The sequence below is a fragment of the Idiotropiscis lumnitzeri genome, chromosome 13, assembly GCF_059441095.1.
Source record: "Idiotropiscis lumnitzeri isolate Australia: NSW breed Sydney's pygmy pipehorse chromosome 13, RoL_Ilum_1.0, whole genome shotgun sequence".
NCBI classification, from domain to species: Eukaryota; Metazoa; Chordata; class Actinopteri; order Syngnathiformes; family Syngnathidae; genus Idiotropiscis; species Idiotropiscis lumnitzeri.
In genome coordinates this window covers 19348213-19371146 of record NC_142403.1, presented here as the reverse complement: position 1 = coordinate 19371146, position 22934 = coordinate 19348213, and the positions used below count along the sequence as shown (strand labels likewise).

Genomic DNA, 22934 nt, shown 5'->3' with positions numbered 1-22934 from the left:
AGCGTTTTTTACTCTCCCCGCTACACACCAGTGTAATTCCTCTCCTCGGCTTCACGCTTCTTTGATGGGATTTTTATTTCCCGGCTGGAGGAATAGTTTTAATGAAGTGAACGTTTCCCAGACAATTTATGTGCCGCTGCGCTTCGCTCGCTCACGAAGCTTATTACCTCCATCAAGGAGTTTGTGTGTGAAAAGCGCTCTTGTATGCATTCAAGTCAACGCGTTGGAGTTCAGAGAGGAGGCCTCTCCGGAGGACCACTCGCTGCTCTCAAAGCAGAAATCCCCACGGAGGCAAACAGAGGGGGGGGGGGGGGGGGACAACAAAAAAAAAAACACTGTAGTAAATCTCTCAGGAGGGGAAAAGTCGAACATGGCGGACGGCGGAGGACGCACGCTATCTCGGCTGCGTTTTTAAAATGAGGAGTCTTGACTCGCAACTAATCCGCCCGGATTACCGGACATTAATCCCAATCGAAAGGTCGAGAGATCTCGCGGCCGTCTTGTTTATACGGGGAATTTAATATGACTTCTTTGTGGAAACAAAAGCGTCTTACGAAGCTCTTTGCATAGACACGCGGTTCTCAAGTGGGTTTGGTGAGAAATCCCGACATGTGATTGGACGAAAGCTTTGACGTTATCGTGATTGATATGAATGACCTCAATGGAAACTTTTTTACTCAATGAAAGGAGCATTTTTGTTTCGGTCACAAAACCAAGTAAAACATTCAAAAAGCTTCCTGGCATCGGTTATAATCCAGCCCTGTCAATTCTGCCTAGCAACAAGTGACAAACTGTGAAGAATCGGAGCCAATCTGTTGCTAGGAAATGACAATTATTATTTCCCGATGGGGAGAAGCAAACCAGGACATCAATGAAGCATTTTCTGACTTTGTACGAAAAAATGTTGCTAGCATTAGCATTGAGCGCTAACAACTAGCATCATTGTATTGAGTTTTTATACAGTTTCGACGGATTGTAATGAGATAGTCGACAATCTTGCAAATTCAAGCTGAAAAAACACCGTCATCTGATTAACAATCCGCGACAGGGCGCCGCTTTTCATCATTCTCAGATAAAGTCAAAAGCAATGTTTCCCCTTCCTCCCGACCTGAGAAGAGCGAACTCACTCCAGTCGCTCTTCGCATGCCCGGCGGGTGCTTAGTGCGCTTATCGATGCTAAAAGTTGCGCGCAAGCACATTGCAATGCCAAGAGGCGATCGATCCGTCGCTCCCGATTTGGGAGCAAACCGAGGACAAACTTCATAAGCTTCTTGACCGACACAATGAAATTGAAATGACCGTCATCGTGTCGTCTGTCGGGCTGGCAAAGTTCATTCCAAAATTTTATAGAGCGCGTCTGGGCATTGAAATGTGTGATTTTGCATTCTCTTGATCTTCATATTATTCATCTAAGACAAAGTTCAAGCTGTCTACGCACGTAACATTTGTTGATGAAAAAATGTCAACTTCCAGTCAAGGCTCACTCACTGTCTCATGGAATCACAATTCATTTCTTTCAAGTGTTGATGTAACGCTACAATTTTGAGGTTAGCAATTATTCAATACAAACGCGTGAAGATGATCTGCAATCTCCCCTCTTTCAACCGTTTGCTCATTAAAGTAAAAATGAGACAAAAATGTTTTTGTTCATCACCCAATCATAGATTGTCTTATTAATGAACTTTCCGAGTCGGGTTTATCGCGGAAGAGGCTCGCTCCATTCAATCCTACTTGTCTCGTTAAGAGGAGGCTTCGGATGCGCCGAGCGTGGTCTCGCAACTCCGCGTGGGATTTATTTGTAATGATGCACACGCTAGCGAAGGAAAGGAAAAAGAAAAAAAATGGCCACTTCATTATGGCGTGGACGTCTTGGCATAATCCACACGCGCAGCCTGCAGGCCCGCCCGCCATTGTGCTATCTTCACCCTCAAAAATGACACAAATCGGAGCGGCGTCTCGTTTTCCTCCGCGGCTCTCATGATGACTTAATTTACGAGCAAATGCCACAAACGGGCGACTTCAGCACAATCTGGCGTGTTCGTTAAGCGCGACTGGGAAGTTCTGAGGAATCCCCGTGGTGGAAGGCCACAAAATCAATTTTCGTCTCGTTATCGTATATCGCGGCCGTATGGAAATCCATCAAGACGGTCGCACAAGTGACGGGCACCAGTGGAGAATGTCACACGACAGAACGTTTCAGAATGTTCGGAAAACAAGAGGCACCACGGCGGCAGGAAAGAAATTGAATAATGCCGACTTGGAATTGAAAACAATGACAATGCCATGTACACGCTTCGAGATGGATATATTTACTGCCACTTTTTTTTTTTCCGGCCTCCTCTGCGTGCCTGACGAAGACGTCATGTCAATTACCTAGAGAATCAGATTGGTTCAATTATTTTTTACGATTTATCAAATACTGAAATTACTCCTAAACGACTAAAATACTAAAAGTAAATATTCAAAATGGCTTTACTAAAAGGTGCCATCTGTACGAGTGACGTCATGGCGATATAATCCACGGTGGACGCTCCATCAGTCGTAGCCCGGGCCTGATTAAAAAAGATGCCGCGCGCTGCGGTGTGCCGTTTAAGTACATTTTATCTTCGGCGCAAACAAAGCGCGAGCTGTTTACGACGGCCACCGATATATGCACGGCCAAATCAGATGACAAACAAGCCAGGGGGCAACTGCCTGTGCTCTTCATTCATTTACTATTTGCTGAAAAGATGCCTTAGCACGTTGCCGCCGCTTCACAACGCGGAGAGATTTTTTATTTATTTTTGTCAGCACTGGGACCTGCAAGGTCCTTCGAGGACATTGAAAGAAATAATCAGAGTTGACCAAAGTACTCTTACTATGTAGAGATACAGAAATCAAAGTAGAAGTATTGATTCAACTCCTTGACTAAGAAAAAAATAAAATTGACCATCACCACCTTGTCTTTTAAACGGGACTTGTGATTTTGAGATACGCCACAACTCAACTCAAGTGAAGTGAAAACAAAAAGGAGAACGACGCTCACAATGTATTTTAAGCTGTTTATTGAGCAGGACAAGCGGCCAAAGACACAAATGCAAAATAAAGACACTCACAAGGAGCATGGAGTCGACAAAGTGTGTGAAAAACGGCCCAACAAATCCGGAGTCAGAGCTCCTTAAGTCACTCGCTTGGCCATGACCCAATAAATGCGCACGATTCACGGCGTGACCACAGTCGGCGTCGGTGACGTTTGCTTTCATTACATTTCATAAAACCACTTTAGTTATTTACATCGTCTTTTGTTATGTTTTCAGATTTTATTCGCGTTTTTGGGGGGGGGGGGCTGGAATGAGTTCGCAGCTTGGTCACGGATTAAATGAAACCTTTGTATTTAGGTTGAAAAAAAAAAAAACTGGAACTCATGGTGGAAATTATTTTTAGTTGAATTTCCTGTAATGGCTGGTCAAAAATAAAATTGTCTACATTTTTAAGTAGGTATATTGTCTATAAAAAAAAAAAAAAAATTAAAAATGGATCCAGATGATTTTAGTTTAAGAAATCACTTGACAAAATAAAATGGAGTAAAAACACATTTTTTTTAAAGTGTGGGATTACACATTGTAGTCACAAGTATGTTCTGCTCCTTGGAAAAAAAAAATCGCAATATTGTTGGTGAAAAAAAAAAAAGAAAAGGTAAATATGACAAAGTCTGAATATTCTGCTATAACCTGGAACCCTGAACTGGTTGCGAGCCAATCGCAGGGCACATATAGACCAACACACACGCACACACACACATACACGTACACACGTATATATGAGGACAATTTATAGTAAATTCATTATACTCTGCATGCATGTTCTCGGTATGTGGGAGGAAGCCATAGAAAAGCCACACAAGCACGGGGAAAAGATCCGAACTCCACACAGGATTGAAACTCAGAATTGTGTAGCAGATTTGCTTATCGGAATGCAACCCGGTTGCGATTTTAGCTGCACAATATGTCATTTTCACAATTCAGACCTCACCGGTCTTCTCTCTGTAATATTCATCTTTCAAGTCCTCCCGCTCCCTGCGAGTCCACCCCGTGGAGGTGACAAGATAGATGTCCACGCAATTGCCCGAGTAGGCGTCCCTGTGGGTGGCTCTGTACACCGCCTCCCTCGCCACCTGCGTGGCCTCCTCCACCGTCATCTCCCACTCCACCGCTTGATCCAACACCGAGTAGGCGTAAGGCGATCCCGATCCCACGGAGAAGAGCGTTCCCTGGAGGCGCCCGCCGTCGCTGTGCACGTAGAAAAGACCGGGCCCGCTCGCGTCCCACCCGCACAAGGTGGTGGCCACGCACAGCTCGGTGCCCTTGAACGGCAGCAGCATGTGCCACAGCAGCTTGGCGGTGCCGCCCGTGGAAACCCGGCGGCCGTGGCGCAGATGGTAGAGCCGCAGCTCCCGGGCCAGGATCCGCTTCCAGACGGTGCAGTCGGCCGACGTGCCCGAGCTGGTGGCCACCAGGTGGCTGTGGATGGGCTCCACCTTCTCGGCGTCGGGGTTGGACACCTGGCCGTTGCAGGTGGAGCGGGTGTCCCCCGCGGCCAGCACGCCGCCCTGGAAGGCGAACGCCAGAGTGGTGGTGCCGTGAGACATGGCGAACGGCAGACGATCATGCCCGGTGCGGGATTTTAGGGGATTTTCTTTAAGACACTGCGCAACCGGGATGGACAAGTCCAACGGGTTCGGAGGCCGAGCGCAGCTTTGGGATTTACACAAGTCTTGTAACGCCATCCCACGGAATCACCCAAAAAAGATTCCTGGCAGAAATCGCTGTGTTGTCTGCAACTCGTAGGCGCTTCGTTGTTGCGTTCTTTGGTTCTCAGCTTTATCGTCGTCAACCCGAAGTGGTATGGACGCCTTTTTCAATTTTTCATGGGTTCATCCTTCGTGGTTGTTGTCATCAAAATTTCTTCAAAGCCATCATCGATCTTTTGTTGTTGATCTTTCTTCCGCTTTGTCGCGTCGTCTGGAATTTTTAGGCCCCGCGCCTTCGTCGTCTTCGGCAGTCCTTTGCCATGCCGTCTTCGTGGATCCCTAAAAGATTTCTGACAAATCTTGATGTGTTGTCCGTAAGTTACACGCCGTCGGCTCTTTATACCCGAGGCATGAGCAGCGTTTACCATTTACTGCTTGGCTTCTTTGAAGCCAAACAGTCAGCAGCCCATGAGTCATTAGACCCAGGTCCTTTTTCAGATCACATTTCTTCAAAGACACGTCAAGGCAAGGCCGGCGAGTCGGCGGCGGCCGACGGATCAAATGAAGTTAGACTCGGCAGCTTTTGATGCATCTCTCCTGTGGCTTGTTCTCGGATAGAATCCCAAATAGGGTGACTAACGCGGCATCAGTCCAGCCGAGCGTGTGCAAAAAAAAATAAATAAAAAGTGAGGTGTCCCATTACGAGCGCGGCGTGTAAACACGCAACACCAGATAAGTTTGCGTGGTCCGATGGGCCGCATTAGCGCGCATGTGCGAGCCGACGCCAGCTGCTGGAATCAACGTGCAGCTGGATCACATCTCTGCTTTTAATTAGCTTCGAAGTCGACACGCTTTATGTTAGCGCCGCTAAATGTAGCGCCACTGACTGCATGCAACATTTAAATTGGACCTCCGAATGCTCCCAGTGTGGCCCGAGGTTGTAAAAATGTGCCAGTAGTACCTTTGAGCGCACGTCAGTTGTCATTTATCACCGGCGTTGATGTTACAATAAAAAAGTAAGCCATTTAAAATTCACCCTGTTTTTTTTCCAGGCAAGTTTTGCGTCAGTTTTGGACTAGGCCAAGAATATTTGCTTCATAATTTTGTATATCATATGATGGACTCCAAATATTTTGATAGATTACATGAACTCATTTACTGCCATTGACGGCTAAGGACGTCATAATTTTATTTTATTTATTTTTTTAACTCGGCAGGTAGTGAATGAGTTGATAAATGGCACTTGACTTTGGAGTCAGCCAGTCGTCCCTCAAGCGCCTGCAACTGGTTTAAAATGTTGCTGCTCGGCTTTTAACTGGCGCTCGGAAGACGGATCACCTCACCCCAATCTTGGCCTCGCTTTAGAGTCTGCTTCAAGATACTTCGGTTCATCTTCAAAAATGTCTCCCTAACACAGTCGAAGTGCACGCTACCAGAATTTTTTCAAAACTGGCTACTGCATGAAACTAGGTATGTGTACTTCTACTTAACCACCGGGGGTGACTAGTTTTGCAACCACTGGTTACTCAACAGGTTATCTCCCATCTCGTTTCCACTTTTCCCATCATCATCTTCAGCGTGCGCTTGTTTTACGGTCAGTGCCAGACAGCGAGGTCACTCATTTTTAATTCAGCCTCACGCCCGGCGGCCCGCGAGCTCTCGAGCCTCACGTGGGTCAGAAGGCTTGGAAGGCTTCCGCCATCAGCTGCTCCGTGGCGCCATCCATCACCTTGATGGCGACAGCGTCCGTGACTGCGTCGCGACGCCGCTCAACGGACGCCGACGCCCACCTCATACCGCTTTGGGATTGCGTGAGAAGAGCGTGAGTGATGACGTGTGTTTTTGTGAGATGACAGAAGTGTGCGAGTGCACGGCGTATTTATCACGAGACTTACGGATCTCCTGCTCTGAAATATACGAGTGTCATATCGTCTGCGGCGGGCGTGTCGTCATTCAAGCGCCGGTGACGCAAACGCGTGGAATTCATGGTGGATGTGTGCTTGTATGAAAGCAAAGGTGGAACAAAAAATACTTTGTACTTAGAGTGTTAAAAAAAAAAAAAAAAGTGAATTTTGTCATTCACGGGGTTATTATTCCGTCAGAAAGATCGCACGTGGATTGGACCAGAACAGTCCAGTTGTGATCGATATCGACTTATTCAACAACTAATTTAAGTAAAAGTAATAAATAAATAAATAAATTAAATAATTAATTAAATAAAAGATGAGATTTTTAAACCTATTCAAAAACTAAAACGTCACAAAAATTCATATTTCTATTCACTGATGCGCAATATTCTCTGCATATAAAACAACAAAAACACTTTTGTTAACTTGCGACATGCCCGTATTGATATAATCGCAACCTGTCCTGAAATGCACAAAACAAAAATAAATGAGAAAAAAAAAAATCAAAAACAATTTGGAACAACTGAAGCCAGTGCTTTTTAGTACGTTTTTTTTCCCCCCCTAATTTTAAAAGAATCCTTGAAATGATAATTAAAATTTCACGGCAAGCCTCTCCGCAAAATCAGGTCATGATAAAAGTTCAGTAAAAAGAAAAAAAAACTGTTAGTAGTGAATATTTCACAAAAGAATAGAATAGAATGCCTTTATTGTCAGCGCTCGGTCTTCTGACAAGTTGCGCTTCCCTCAAATGGCGATAATAAACATTTGTTGAACGCTTGCATGCAAAATGACTTTCCATTTGGTGAATTGTTGCGATTCCATTTTGTAACAGCTGCCAAGTCCCCGCTGATGCTTGCTTTCCAACTGGGAAAGTCCACACCATATGGAGCAATTCACTGCTGAAAATTACACACACACACACACACACACACACTTTTAGGGCATGCAACCCAAGATGGGTATCTTTGAAATTTAGATTGAAAAAATGGCTTTGGAACGCTCACAGACCAAACTGTGCACGTTGCGATATCTGCGCGCTACGAGTACGATTAGTGATATTGCAAAATCGTACTTATTAACGTGACCGTAATAGCGGTGGAAATAAACTAGACATCGTTCTACTCGTGTGGCCTAAAAGCATGCGAGAGTCTCTGAACAGAGGCGAAGGGCTTAAGTCGACAGGAGAATATATGCCAGGCCACATTTGACAGGGAACGCGCACACATTTGAGGTTTTCCCCAACCGGAGCGCCGAGCTGGCATGAAGCGGCATGAATGACATACTTAAAGGGGCAATTTCATGTTATTTGAAGCTTTCAACGGCAAAGGCACACATATATATATGATGATACATTTATTACCTTCTGGCACAACGGCAAGCTCATTTTTTTTTTTTTATGAAATATGAGTTATTTTGGTGGGGATTTCTGAAACCTGGTGTTTGGAAAAATGTCCTTGAACTCCCTTACTGGTTTAACTCAGCCTAACTTCAACTCAACCCAAGCATGAGTTGGCAAGTGCACTGGACTTGGTCGCAGTGGTGCGCGGTCAAGAACTTCTCTGCTGGCCTAACTTCATCAAGAAAAAAAAAGATCATATTCTTCACATCGGTGTCATACATCCTAGTGTTGTATTTTTAGGTGAGAGTTTTTATCCAATCAGAATTCAGTTAGCTCGCGTTGCCGGGCAGATTTGGCTATACCAGCGCACGAACGAGTCGTTCCGAGGCCTTCGGATAGAATCGCGCGGGCGTCTGTTCTGTGTCGCAAGGGGGCTTTTACAGTTGATTGACAGTTGCGCTAGCCAATCAGATCGCGAGTTGGTGAGGAATTCACTTTTTTATTGGCTAAAAGCTCCAAATGGCTAAATTAGGAAGATATTTGTTGACGGGAGAATCTACACTGGCTGGTTGTGTTTTTCCTCTAAAGCACATGGGAGTGTTTCCCCGTTAGGCTTGAATTCAACTACAAAGTGGACATGACATGAACCTAATCAGTGCTTGCATCGCGTGAGCGGCATGCAAGCCACCTCTCAAAAGGCTGTAAATAGCTTTGAGTGGCAAGTTCAATGGCAATAATTATTGGAGGTGCAACATGTGTGACGTTGCCACAACAATTGCACGAGGTAATTTAGGTGCGTCGTCCTCCTCTGCGTGCAGCTTTCAAGAAAATGACGCTGCCGAGAAGAATGATGAGGATGAAGAGCGGCACCACTTTGAATAACATCTGCCCAATTGTGATTTCATGAGCACTTGGAATGACAATGTGACCACCACACACACACACACCAGTACCTCATAAAAATAAAAACAATAGACTGCTTAGAATTTATTAGCGGCCCCACACTGACAAATATGAAACACCCGGCAAATGGAGGAAAATAATTTGGAGCCATTTTCTGGTCCGACCGGGTTGGCTGGTGTGCCGGAAATTTCCTGACACTTGAAGGTTTTTTGTAGCCACATCAAAATTTGAAATTTTGAAGCGTCTGCACTACAGTCAAAATTGCCCAAAAATTAAACCCACTAGAAACAAGCAACTACAACTTTTGTTTCTCTTTTAACGCACAAAAAAAATACAAGAGAAAACAAAACATGGTAGTAAATATACCAACATTTTTTTTGTTCAATTTACAATTTTTCCTCAAGCGGTTGCACGAAATGAGATGTTTTAAGTCGAGCATCGACAATTTTTTTTTAACTATAGAGTGCCCCTAGTGGTGAAAGAAAAATCAGCAGAAAAGCTTCATCGTTGTTATAGCCGCATGGTTCAAAATCGAGGAAAAAAGTAGCGGCTTATCGTCCGGAAAATACGCTAATAGTTTCTCTCTTAAATCAAAAATAAAGCCCAGGATATTCATACGACTCTCAATCTGGACCTGAACATTTATTTACAACTTTACAATCTTTTATAATGGTTGATCATGTCCCCTTTCTTGCTTCTGAAATTGTTAAGTGAAAATCTATTTCCGGCTTATAAAATAAACTGCTTACCTAGTAAAATATCTCAATAAACGGCATCAGTGCCGTTTATGAAGTCGCCGAGGATCTCAGAGGCTTGGCGAGATCGAATTTTCCACATAAAGCCATTTCCGCAAATGTTTTCTCAATGTATCTCCGAAAGGAGGTCCCGATAGAATAATACAAATACAAATGTGTCAAAGAATTTGACACGAAAAAACACAAACAAAATTCATGGGGCTCAACCAAGTTTTCAAAGATTTTACTTTTTCCCTCAGGGAAAAAAAATTAAATTAAATAAAACAGCAAATATAAACCGTAAATTATACAACTTTAATTTGAACCGGTTTCATCCATTTATTCACCTTTAGTAGTTTGAAATCCCCAAATTGATTGCCGAATATTTGCCACATCGGAGTCCAGCCAGAGTTCCCTCGTGTGTGGACCGCTTGTCTCAATATTGCCAGGAGCGCTTTTGAGAGGAAAAAAAAAAAATAAGACGCCACAGCTACTCGGCGGGGGGGTAGGCTTCATGCGGCTGTCACAGTTGTGTGCTTTTTTTTTTTTTTTTTAAACGTTTGGTGTGTCAAATCATCAGCTTATCCACACACACGCGCTGTTTGCTGACCACATGCTGTTCTGAAAGCGATCATGTTGTTATTTAAGACAGCTGTCGCTGCCTTCTCGCCACCACGGATTATCCTCCAATTAACACACACGCAAACACATTTAGCCTCTTTGCCAAGCTCCATTTACATACGCACTTCACGGAAACGGGACGTGGAAATGTGCCGGCCTCTACGGCCTTTGCTCATTTTAAGGCAGTGCTTCTCAAATAGTGAGGCGGGCCCTCCTGGGGGATGCGCGAATATGCTTTATTTCCCACCGTGCTACAATTAAGTGTAATTGCACCGCTACTCCACTAGTTGGCAGTGGCGCTCTTCTTGCCCATTGTGCACAGCGAGTATTAACTCGACAGTGTCGGTTTGTTTTGCAACGTAAATACTAGAATTAATAGTAGCGGCGGAGAGTGGGTGGCGGGGGGCGGGGGGCGCGAATTGTTTTCTTCTTGCTGGGGGGGGCGTAAAAGGAAATTGAGAAGCACTGTTTTAAGGTATCAGGTATTTGCCGATACCGGCACCCGATATCGGTCACGGACGTTTGACATCACCTGTGCCAGAAAGGAAACATCTTTACATCTTTGTAGGAGTACGTGCGGTATCGGTACTCAGTATCGGCGCATACTCATGGAGTATCTGTATCGGTCTGAATCAAAATGGTATCGCACCTGGCTGCTTTTGAATGTGAGGACAAGCCGGAGTGTCTCCATGTTGCTGATGGAAGCACTTTGAAAAGATCGAATGAAATGCTTGATGTTGCATGCACCGCGTTGCAAGAGTGGTCGTGGTTGTTGTGTTTTTGTGTACGTGCGTGTGCGTGGTGGCACTTATTGATTGGCTGATTGATGCCCGTTCCTTCAGGGGGTGTGAGAAAATAAGCTCCACCCGCACGCTCGCCTTCCTTACGAGTGCACTCATCAATCTGTTTGCCGTCGCACAAATTCCACTTCCCGTTTCCTAGCTCGGGGGCTCAATTAACGACTGGATGAGTTCAGGTGGCTGCACCGCTGGGATTTGAGAGAACTTGTTTAAAAAAAAAAAAAAAAGTGGAAGGAAACATTTAACCTTGAAATTTTTGCGTGAAAACAGCGCAGACGTCCCGTGGAGAAATAAAGTCCACGCCACATTAAACAAACCGGAATGGAAATATTCCACTGGCCGGCCGTCATTTGCAATTTGATTTCCCTCAATGCCAGGTGTGTCCAAAGTACGGCCTGAAGTCATTTCCTTCGCATATCAGCATTCATATTTCGCACAGTTTCATATTTTGTTTCCATGAATGACAAATTCATTAACTCATTCACTTCTACGGCTGTTTAGAAAAAAACATTTTCGTCCGTTTTTTTAACGGGTTGGCGCGCAAGAGGATCTCGCCAAGGTGTCCTGTCGCCCGGCTTGTCTGTTAAATTGTAATTGCAGTGACAAACAGACTCCAGAAGGGGGCAGAATTGTATGGTTTCAGATTAGGTGCGGAACTTTAGCTGAGGCCAACGGGAGTGTCAAACTCGCTCAGGGACCACATGGAGCCAAATCTCGGACCAAGCGGGCTGGACCAGTAAACTCAGGATCTATAACGTAAAAAAATTGGTGTCCATATGACGCAGATTATGGCTATTTGCGTGCTGTCCTGGTGTTTTGTTTTTGTTGTTCAATGACGCTGGTCAACAGCAGATTTTAATCAGAGATGGTTTGAAGTGTCCCTAAATCTATTTTTAATGCCGATTTCTAAAATGAGTTTACTTGTTTTTGAAACGAGGGCTGATTCGGAATCAGTGAAAAAAATAAAAATCGAGAACCTTCACTTGCATCTAAAATTAAAAAAAACACATATAATAATACTAATAAAAATGTGTTGACCAGTAGTTTGAGGAGTCACAAAAGCAAAAAATGATCAGCATCAAAGTCACAGTTCCGCTCAACATTGCAAAAAGATCATTTTCTCTTCTTTTGGTCAGAAACCAGTGTTTTTGGAAAATGGCCTACTTCGGATTTGGAAAAAAATGAAAAAGCTTGAGAAAAAAACAAAACATTCTTGTCCAATCAAGGTTAATTTAATTTATTATGCCTAGCAACACGTGGCCCGTAAAGCAAGTAGGACAAATATTCTGAGGACTGACCGAGGGAACCAATGACGGTGCGGCATTCGGCACACGCCGGTTTTGCGGAATCCTAAAAGTCTCGGGGCAAAACGTACTGCGAATGAACTTTCACTATTGTCAAATACGCATTTGCATTTTCATTTCATCTGGAATGTTTTATGAAGTAAGACGGACTAGGTTGCATTTCAATGATTTTTAAAACGGCTTTTATATGCAAATTGCATCCACATATTATAGAAGACTGGAGATGTCCTCATTACCTCCGGCTTTGCTTTTGTTTTTTTTAAACATTTTATGCAAAGAAAAAACTGTTTAAATAATACATTGACTCAAATATTAATTCAATATCCATTTTAATCTTGCTTATTGTTTATATTATTATTGTTACCTTATTTAGTTACATGCAAAGTTCAGAAAAAAAATCTCCTCTGGGATTTTTATCAAATAAATTAATATATTTTCACACAAACGTTGCAGAAATATTTGGATACAGACAATATAATACCAGTGGCGGGCATTTGTCAGGGCTAAAGTCTGTCTGTGACTTTGCGTCGGTATTTCGGGGTCGCCCAGTCGGTCTTAGTACACTTGACACAGAGCCAACTAAATAAAAAAAATAAATAAATAAAAAAATCAAACAGTTTACTTTAAGTTTCGGAGACATTTTATTTCACTGACCACCAGTCTGGGCGTCTGAGTGTGTGTCTGTTGTTTTTATTTTGCAGCGCCTGCGCGTGACGTGGAAATTATATTCTCGTGGGCGATGAGTGATGAACCGACAATGTCCACCTTTACGTAATACAATATATTATACGAAAACTCACAGGCATATATTCTTTATCCTCTGCAAAAAATGAGCAACATAAAAAAATAAAATAAAAAAACATTTGTCTGTATAATATGGTTGACCATCGTTATCTTGTTTTTGTTTGTTTGTTTCCCAATTAAGTTACAGGTGGGACAATAAATTAATCATTATATATATTTTTTTAATTTTAACAAATAAAATAAAATAGTTTTTTGAAATGTATTTGTTTGTCTTTCTTGCATCCAAGTGTGTCTCATGACGAGTGAGTGTGTCATCCGGTTTCTGGAGGCATCCCGAGGCTGAGTGGAGCAACAGGACGCCTGCAAGTGGAATCCCACCAGGATGCAACGTGATGCGAGTCTCTCTCTCTCTCTCTCTTTTTTATGAGTGCAGCGAAGCAGACGGCCCAACAGCCCGCAGCTCATTTCAATGACAGCGGCTAATTCAAGGTCGCAACCTCATTTTATTTGCATATCTAAAAACGCCGTGGTCGTCCGGCTTACAGATTGCCAAATGTTTCTCTTTTATCTCATGAATATAAAAAAGCTGCTGCTGCCGGAGCTTCGGCGGCTTTATTCAAAGGCGACCTCAACAAGTTGGAGACTATTTTACGGATTGATATTTTTCATCTTTTCGTGGGGTGAAGTATAAGTCATTCGTCTTTTTTACCTTTAAAAAAAAAAAAAACTCCTTTGAGATGTTCGATTTACGACCTGTGGGCTCTCCAAACACCCCCCCCACCCGCCTCGGGGACTAATGTGAAGACATTAACTTTAGTTACTGTTCAGTTTATTGCCAGCATCCTTCACACATGTCAATACTGTGGAAAGAAATGTTCAAATATACTTTTCTAACCGATTTTCCTCTTCTTTTGTGCGTTTCCAGCTTTTTACGGTCTCTCTTTAGTAATCAGCAGTAGAAGATGGCTTCAGGGGCGGAGCTAGATTTTTTTATTCTTAGCGGGCCATGGGGTGGCAAAGGCCATCTCAGGTTGTCCCCAAAACAAAAAGCTTGGAAACATGTTATCAGCATTCAATATTCATTTTTATATTAAATAAAATTAATTAAAATTCTACAGCCAAGAAACACACCGTGAGCAATTTTCTTTTTCCAAAACGCTCGCCAATCACTGAACTGCATTACCCTTTTTTCCCCCGTTCATGACCCTGACTTTCTACGATCTACTATATCCGCCGTTTATATCCCAGCCACAATTATGTTCATACTCTGGACTGTCAGGTGAGCAAATTTGTCCAACTTCCAACATGTTCACATTCCTCTCCTCATCTTTCTCTTCTACTCGCAAGCTGTGCTCATCTAAAATCCAAACGGATGCAACACTGCCATCGGGTTGTCATTACAGTCCATGTCTAACCTTTAAAAAAAAAATAAAATAAAACTTGATTCTATACGGTCGGTGGCAATAAGCGGTTGAATTCCATTTGACTAATAGAAACGTCCATGGCAGTTAACTCATTCACACTTCCCGACTTAACTTTGGTGTTAACTTTTAGAGTGGGCTTACTTTACTCAAATTTTTTTTTTTCTTTTTCAGATGAATATTGCTCTTTAGTTCTCAGTGACTCATTCCCAAGTATTATCCTCTCAATGTTTTGGTGTTTTTTCTTTTTTTTGGGTGAATTCTTCTGAAGTGCACTCTTGCAGCTGAATTGGTTTGCCAATTCAACAAAAGAAATAGCTCTGCTCGAAATGTGTCCTGCGTGTGCGTTTCCACTTGGAATGTACAACCGAGGAAATAGTTTGAAAATATCGTGCAGCCCTGTCTTGGTATTGTGCGCAACCATGTGCTGCTTTTTACTCAATCGTGTTGAAATATTCACGAAGATATGCGGTCATGAAGACGTCCTGGTTTGTACTTTTCATTCATTTCCCCGGAAGAACGGAACATGTTTGCTTCATGTGACCGCAACACAATTTTCCACTCGTGCGTCGGCTCGCAAGCTGGAAAGTTTTTTTGAGCGGCCTTTCGCTAATGGCAGGACGCTTGTAAAAATAAAAAATAAAAATAAATAATTTTGGATGTGTCAAGTTTTCAAAAAGTTTATCATATATATATATTTTTTATTATTATTATTATTGTTTTTACAAACCCCCCAAATTATTCAGTAAACACCTATGGAGAGTTGGGGGGAAAACGTGAAAAAAAAAAAAAAAGAAATTGGAAAATACCAAAAACTCAAAGCAATTGGGGGGGGGGGGTCCAAGCATATTACAAGGAGGGCAGTGCCCCCCTTTGCCCCCCTGTAGTTCCGCCCATGTGCTGTTCAATGCTATCCGGCGCGCGGTGCTGCCGACTTACACAAATAAGCGAAGGAAAGCAATCTGCGGGCAAAAGAGTTACGCTTCTGCACTCGTCACTTTCTGGTTCTTCCTCATTTCTGATTGTCACCAGATATGCTCTGAAAGTGGGCTCCCCATTTTCATTTTTTTGGCCCGGGCCTCTGCGCACGTGCGCCGTTTATCTGCATGGCGACCGTCGACTAACTCCTCATTATCGCGGTGGCGCCGCCGGTCAGAGCGTATCCACACTCTTGGGAATGGAGGAGGGGGGTGGAAGGTGGGAGGGGGGGGCGCCGGGGCGACGGATTTAGTCGGCCGTAATCTCATCGCGCGGCGATAAACTTAATTAAACTTGGCCGCTGCTGCCATAAACGCAGCCCATTGCATTGTGCCTGCTGTTTATTATGATTGTTGTTATTATTACTATTATTAGTTGTGCTGCTCATCACTAAGCAAACCAAGGACAAACTTTTTTTTTGTTTTTTTTCCACCGACCATCAGTTACGGGTGCTGCAGCCAAGCATAGGAGAGGAGACCATAATGTAGCATAGCTTTGCATTTCCAAGTGTCGTGTACCAGATTATACAATCGCAGCTAATCAGCGAAGTGTCATGACCGGGTGGGCGCATCGGGCAGTTCATTTCTTTTTACCGGTGGCGGGGGGGGGTCAAGGCCCTCAAGGCCTTCTCAGCTGGCCTAACATAATCAAGAAATCATGATCAAGGAAAGGGGAAAAGTGTGGATTTTATTGCAGATACACTTGCGCGGCCATTTTCAAGAAGAAGCTCGGTCGTCCAACGCTCAGTCGTGCGTTGGTGCGTTTCTGAATATTATTTGTCCAGCCGTGGTGTCATAAATGGTCATGTGAGGGGGATTTATTCAAGTCGGACTAAGTACGATTTCACTGAACGCCTATGTGTGAAATGCCTGACTACGCTATACCATACGCAACAGCAGACCAAGCAACCATCTTCCTTTGATAATTGTGGCGCGTGTCTACTTTTAATTATTGAAACTTGTGCCAATGCAAATGGGTCGTGTGCCATGAATAAGACATTAAAGAAGACACTTCGCTATTTCCAGAGCGTCGCGCTGTTTAACCACAATGTGCATTCCTCCTCTTTTGGAGGCCGACTGCGGCTGTCGCTCGTTATTGCTGAGAGACTTGCTATTGTCTTGCGCTCCGCTAGATGTCGCTGTTTCCTCATATTTGCATATGAGCCACAGACCCTGCTCACCTATTTTAAGCATGGGAAATAATGTAAAGTCGATTTGAATCTCAACTAAACTTGAGAGCGCCTCAAAAAAACCGTTGCTGCATACAAAGTGCTGCACATGGAGCAAAAATTTGTCACAAAGGATCTGCACCAAGGGTCAATAGGTCACCCTTGTATAAACGTGAATTAATTTTAGTCCCTTGACAAGATTTGTTATTGTTGTACAAACACACCCTCACATCCACACGCGCACGCGCACACGCACTCACACACCAATAGTCCCAACGTTTGGTTTTGGATAACTTTGCAAAAATGTCATTTACCTTATATTAGTTTAATGGGTGGAATATATAAAAAATGTTAATCACAAATTTTACTTACAAATAATTCTGCAACACAATGTGGCAAGAGCGAGAGTGAAGTCGCAACCAGCTCGTGATAGTCACTCTGCACAACACACGAGTATTAACAAATCAATTCAACAGAAGTCGACAAAACGTTACTTTTACAACAGTACAGGAAACGATGTGGGCTCATAACAATCAACGGAACTACTTGAGCAGCTGAAAAGAACCAAATCAGAATATAATGTGCATATGTCGGACTAGCATCTCGCTACTCACCACTCTGCAATCCTCGCAGCTCGAACTGATGCCACGCGGGAACGCAGGTGCCACGCTGAGTGCCGCCGCGTCACTTCCGACATCATTTAACAAGGTATATATTTTACTCCGTTACATACATGGATACATACATATATATATACATACATATACATACATATATATATATATATATACATACATATATATATATATATATATATATATATATATATACATATATATATGTGTGTGTGTATATGTTAACGAATTAAATCGTGAACAAGATGTTGATCATGGTGATGATGATAACGGCATTGCAGCGTTATGTGACAGTGCTGATAATGTTTCCTTAGTGCCTTTCATTTTGCTTGTGGAAAAACGATGTGGCAATCAAAGGTGGCAAAAGTCCAAGATGCAGTGTGACATTATTGTGTAATCGAGTCAATTCTTTGAATTAGATGACAAGCCATCAAAAGCACAAGCAGTTGGATGTTCACTTTTTCATATTGGAGTGGAGGCGTGGCAACCACAAAGTTCTTTCACCCGCTGAGCAGCGATCACATAAGCTCTCCTTTAATCAACTCTTACCTTCAATAGAAGGAGCCAGGCTTTTTTTTTTTCATTTTTTTGTCGATTTTATTTGAAAGCAAGTTTCAATTCAAATCATTTTTGACGCATGCAGAAATAAAATGAGTTTCAACTTGCACAATTTGTGTTGATCGCCTTTCAACAGCGCAAGAGGACACTTTGTGTTTGACTATAAAGTTGCGTTGTTAACGTCCAAGGAATTTCGGCTCAACTGGTCACGGAAGCAACATTTTGTTCCAATTTGAGTTATTTTCATCACGGCGTGATTGCTCACGTTTGTTTTCAGCCTCAAAGTGTGACCCGTGGGGGGGGGCTGCCTACTTCATTTCTATATCATCTAAGGAAAATGTCCAAAAGCTTTTTCTCCCTACTTCCACCGTCGAAATCTATCAATGTGAACGATTTTGCAATTTATGCACGGACACGTTCATTCACAGATCATTCACGGAGAAACGTGCAAAAACGGTTTTATGGACTTCCCGATAAAATAAATTGAGAAGCCATTATTGAGTTCCAGCCACACCACCAACCCCTCCGCCCCCCCCCCCCTTTTTTTTTAATCCAAACTAATAGTGTTTTAACCGAGTCATTATGTCTATTAAATGGCGAGCCGACAAAAGGCACATGCACTCAGATCTCGCCACGCAATTATTTTTGACTTCTTCGATTGGTAACCACAAAATGAGTAATAATCACGTAAGCTTTTCTCTCATTATGAACTGTCATCTTCACACGTGCCTGTTTTTATTTATTTTTTTTGTTTTTGTTTTTTCATCTTAAAAGACAAGACAATTGCACCGGTGGCCTAGAAATAACACAAATGGAGAAGCGATTCTGCTGGACTTTGGCAGTGTCCGTGTGTGAAATGAGCCTTTTGAAGCGCGCGATGGCGCCCACTCAAGTCATAAAAGAAGAAAATTGTGACGAGAACACGCCGTTACTGATGTTTAACGTGGCGTGACTGCATAAAATCGGTATCTCGTACTACGTTAGATAGCAAGAATTTGTCGGCTCCGCTCCGTCCCGCATTCAATGTTGGTGCCATTTTGCAAAAGAGTGAGAAACAAGATAACTCTAGCTTGTAAAAAAAAAAAATGTAAAATGGGATTCTGGATTCTAATGATGTCTTTTTCTTCTATTAAGTGTAATTTATGCCATACGGTGAAATCAAGAAAAGTTTTCGGATTTGGCCGGGCATTCCGGCAGAGCGAGGGCAAATTACCGACCTGAAAATTTGTTGACAAGAGGGTAGATTTGCTCTTCGAACAACTAAAAGCGGGTCTAAGTTGTGGCGCGGGGAGTGTAACGCGATTCTGGTGGATTTGTTTGAGGTGAAGGCCGACTGATTCTGAGCTCTGTGACTTTGCACATCCCGATCTCCGGCATCTACACGTCATGTCGTACGCCGATCGCTTTGCCAAATTTAAAGAGAATGGGAGGAGCTTCTTTAGTCAACTGTGTTCACTCCCACAACGGCGCACCAGCTGCTAATCGCCCCTTCCACCGGCGTGGGTCAAGGAAAATACGAAAGAAGACTTTTACAGACACTGTAATACGACGTACATTTCTGGGTCAACCTTTATTGGCATTTCAAAAGGGCTTTCTGAGAGAGACTCTGCGGAATCGTGCGTCATTTCCAGGAAACTGATTGAGCGAGTCCTTCTCCTCCTCTTCCACGATAGGATTTCCACCACCCCACAATTCTGATGTGCCGAGAACGTTCTGTAACACAACTAAAACATTTTTTTTCCCCACCAAAGTAACTTTTGGTTATGTTGACCTTGACCCAGTCACGCTTTTTTTTTTTTTGTTGATTAGATTCCTGAGTGGCCCCACACATTGTGCGATTGTTCATTCACTCACGCTGCAGCGATACCCGACGTTTACTCACATATTTTGACATTTGTGGAATTCGAACGACTGAACTCGACGCGACCTTGGATGTTGACAGCCGCTGTTTACATCAACGCTGACAAAACGACAAAATCAGTCATTTGACTCGGTGTTGTTCTAAACTAAGACGTGAATTCACGATGATATAAACAAACAAAACAACACAAAATGTCAAATATATCGGTTAATTGAGTATTCGGAAGCGGGAAACAGTTTTTGGATTGGTTGAGAACATCGGCTGCGTTAAGAAATGAATGCGTGTGGACTATTGCGCTGGCTAGCTAGCTAGCTAGCTACTTGTGACTTGTAGATAACATAATGTATTCACACATCGTTTTCAATAACGCCTCTTGCTATGTGTGCCGTTTTAACATTAAATAAATGTTGGCGTCGTGTCCTTTGCGTTTAGCACGGCTCTATAACGTTTGAACGAAATAGTTTAGAAAATATAAAGCCAGTGGAGACGAGCCACGTAATAAGCATTATGTTGATTTATTATGTTTTACCTTGATCACCGTCATCCAGTGCAGCAACTTTTTCAAGCGCCCTTTTGAAAACTGTTCCAGCAGAAATAGCCCGCACACTTTGTTGGCACATACACTTTTTACACTTTGACGACACACACAAGCACGATTTAACGCAGTGATAAATCTCAGACCTTTGCGTGTACTTTGGATCGATCGGGATAACTCGTGTCAATTTCAGGGTGAAAGAATAATATTCCGGGTATTTTTAATGGCTGTCAAATGTCCAAATGGGTCAAATTGTAAACGTTAAAGCCCCACTTGAACGCATCACTGTCTTGTGATTGTCAAAAAGTGAACATTGCCCCCGGATGAAAAAGTTCAATGCATTGCGTAACGAGGACGTCTTCATAAGTCCTCAAACCCCGGACTTCACGAGAAGTCAACACCGCTGCTTCTGTAAAAGTAGTAAATCGCAATGTGAAATGGAATTAATTTTTACTGCCATGTGAACACAAAAGCCTTCTGTTAATGTTGCACAACAACAACAAAAAATTCCCGACACAAACTATTGGAACTCTTATTAATTAGTTCTTGTGCCGCGAACGGGAAAAAGAAGGCACTGCCTTTACCACAAAACATTCTTGTCGGCAGCAACCTCAAAGAAATACCGAAACAAGTCCAATCATCATTTGTGGTGTCATGATTGTTAAGGCTTCCTGGTTAACACTCATCCGTGTCACTGACAATCCTTTTTTTAATTTATTAACATGCTCAAGTGCAGACTTAACCTTTTGTTGTTTTTTTTAAATTTGTCTTCATCGGCTGATTTAGAAAAAAGTCTTTTTTTTTTTTTTCATTTTTATCCTTTAGCTCACCGATGGTATTGCAGCACGATAACACCACTGATAGATTCTGACCCGCCCGTCCCCTTTCATATCTGTAGCACATCTGCAAGTGATGCCAAAGGTTCCTCCATAGTTGTTTGCTATCTGTGGTTTGAAAGCTGGAGTCGTCATAGCAACCATCCTTTTACCGGACGCAATCTCCAAACGGTTTTAAGCAATACGGGGTTCCCCTGGGCCGCTTAAGTTTAATTGTTTTTTTTTTAATCATTGTGGCAGGATGGCATCTGTGTAAAAAGAAAATCCAAAACCGAGAAGTGTGAAATTCAACACCTGAACTTGACTTTCCATTTCCTGTCGTGTCAGATTGTTGTTGTTCTTTTTGGAAAAAGTCCATTTTTTTTTTCACCCAATCCAAACATCTGAAAATTAGCTCATGGGCCGTAACTTCCGACCGGAAATGAATCATAGAAATAAGTTCTTAGATTTATTTGCGGAATCACGTGGCCATCACTGCAGGATTTATTTATTTTCCTTTTTTTTGATTGTCAAAAATCTGTGGGATGCACGCATCACGGTTTGCCGATACTTGATGTGGTAAAATGGTGATATCAATATCTCGTCACGTGTTTACCCTTGAAAGCCATGGAAATCAAATAACGCTTTTATGGGCAATAAGACACCAGTCAAAACATCTTACATAAGTTCCAGCAGGCATCCAAAAGGGGGTGGGCGTGTCCTGTGCATTTTATTGTTTGCAGATCATCGCTGCCACGTGAACATGACAGGAGATTACACTTTATGATTTGATGAGACTTAATGAGAGATTTGCTTTTTATATCGCGTTCAAATTGAAACGCCACAACGACGGGGCAGCCTGTAAATCCGCACGACGACTCTTTGGAAACTCTCTGGACTTGAACATTTTTCATGTGGTTTTAAAATCAAGTCTTATCTTCGTCTTATCTTATTTTAACATTGAGCAGAAAATGCATACCAGTGCCGACAAAGATTTGAAGACACACACACACGCACACAAATGAAGCCGTTTACTCAAAAATGTTTTAAAGATTGGTGCTTTTGTTATGCTCAAAACGTGAATCGAAATCCTACACGACTCGCGGATTCTAATTTCTACAAATTCTCAGTTTGTCTTCCATCAGAAACTGATCTTCTAAAACGCTTTGATAGAGACAAGTAACAAATGTTATTAAAATAACTAAAAAAATGCATTTTGGTGGACAGAATTATCTTTAAAAATATATATATTTTAAATTAATTTGTATTTTTAAAAATGTATTCCGAACTTAATTTAGTTTGAAACATAAACTCCTTAAGAAGATGTAATACTATCATTTTACCAAAATCCGCTTAACGGTTATCATTTATTAAAATTGGTACTTGGGATTGCCTTTGCCAAAACTGCTCGGAAAAGACGCCAAACTGTAGCATTTAGAGAAATTAGTGTTCTGTTGAGTTTTTTTAGTGAATAAATGATCTGACAATAACAAGCTGCTTCAACCTAAAATTATGGAAATGAAACCTTTGAAGACCCAAAATAATTGTTCCAATGCAAATTCAGTCGACAGAAGCGACAAAATGGCCGCCAACTAAAATGGCTAAAGACGGACGGGTGCATTTCACTTCTTCACTCATATGCCGCAAACGACGCAATCTAAATCCCAATGCCATCTTTCGACAAGTGGGCTTGCATAGAAAATATTTTGGGGTTGAGATTATATTGCTTTCATTGACGAACAAAAAAAATCCCACTTGTGTGAATTTATTTCCTGTTCAGATTGTTTGTGAATCTTGCGCAATGACTTGCCACTTGTCCAGCGTGTTGCACAGATGTTCTGTACTTTACGCTGATATCGCATGATCTAATAACTGATAAAAG

The 22934-nt window shown here is 42.5% G+C and overlaps 1 protein-coding gene across 1 annotated transcript; it reads right to left on the bottom strand.

The window, feature by feature from the left end:
• Positions 1 to 3949: 3949 nt before the first annotated feature.
• Positions 3950 to 4765, bottom strand: psmb11b (proteasome 20S subunit beta 11b). Its single transcript, XM_088313936.1, has one exon. It carries the CDS (start codon positions 4763 to 4765, stop codon positions 4001 to 4003), a length of 765 nt encoding a protein of 254 aa, XP_088170062.1. The 3' UTR covers positions 3950 to 4000.
• Positions 4766 to 22934: the final 18169 nt, after the last annotated feature.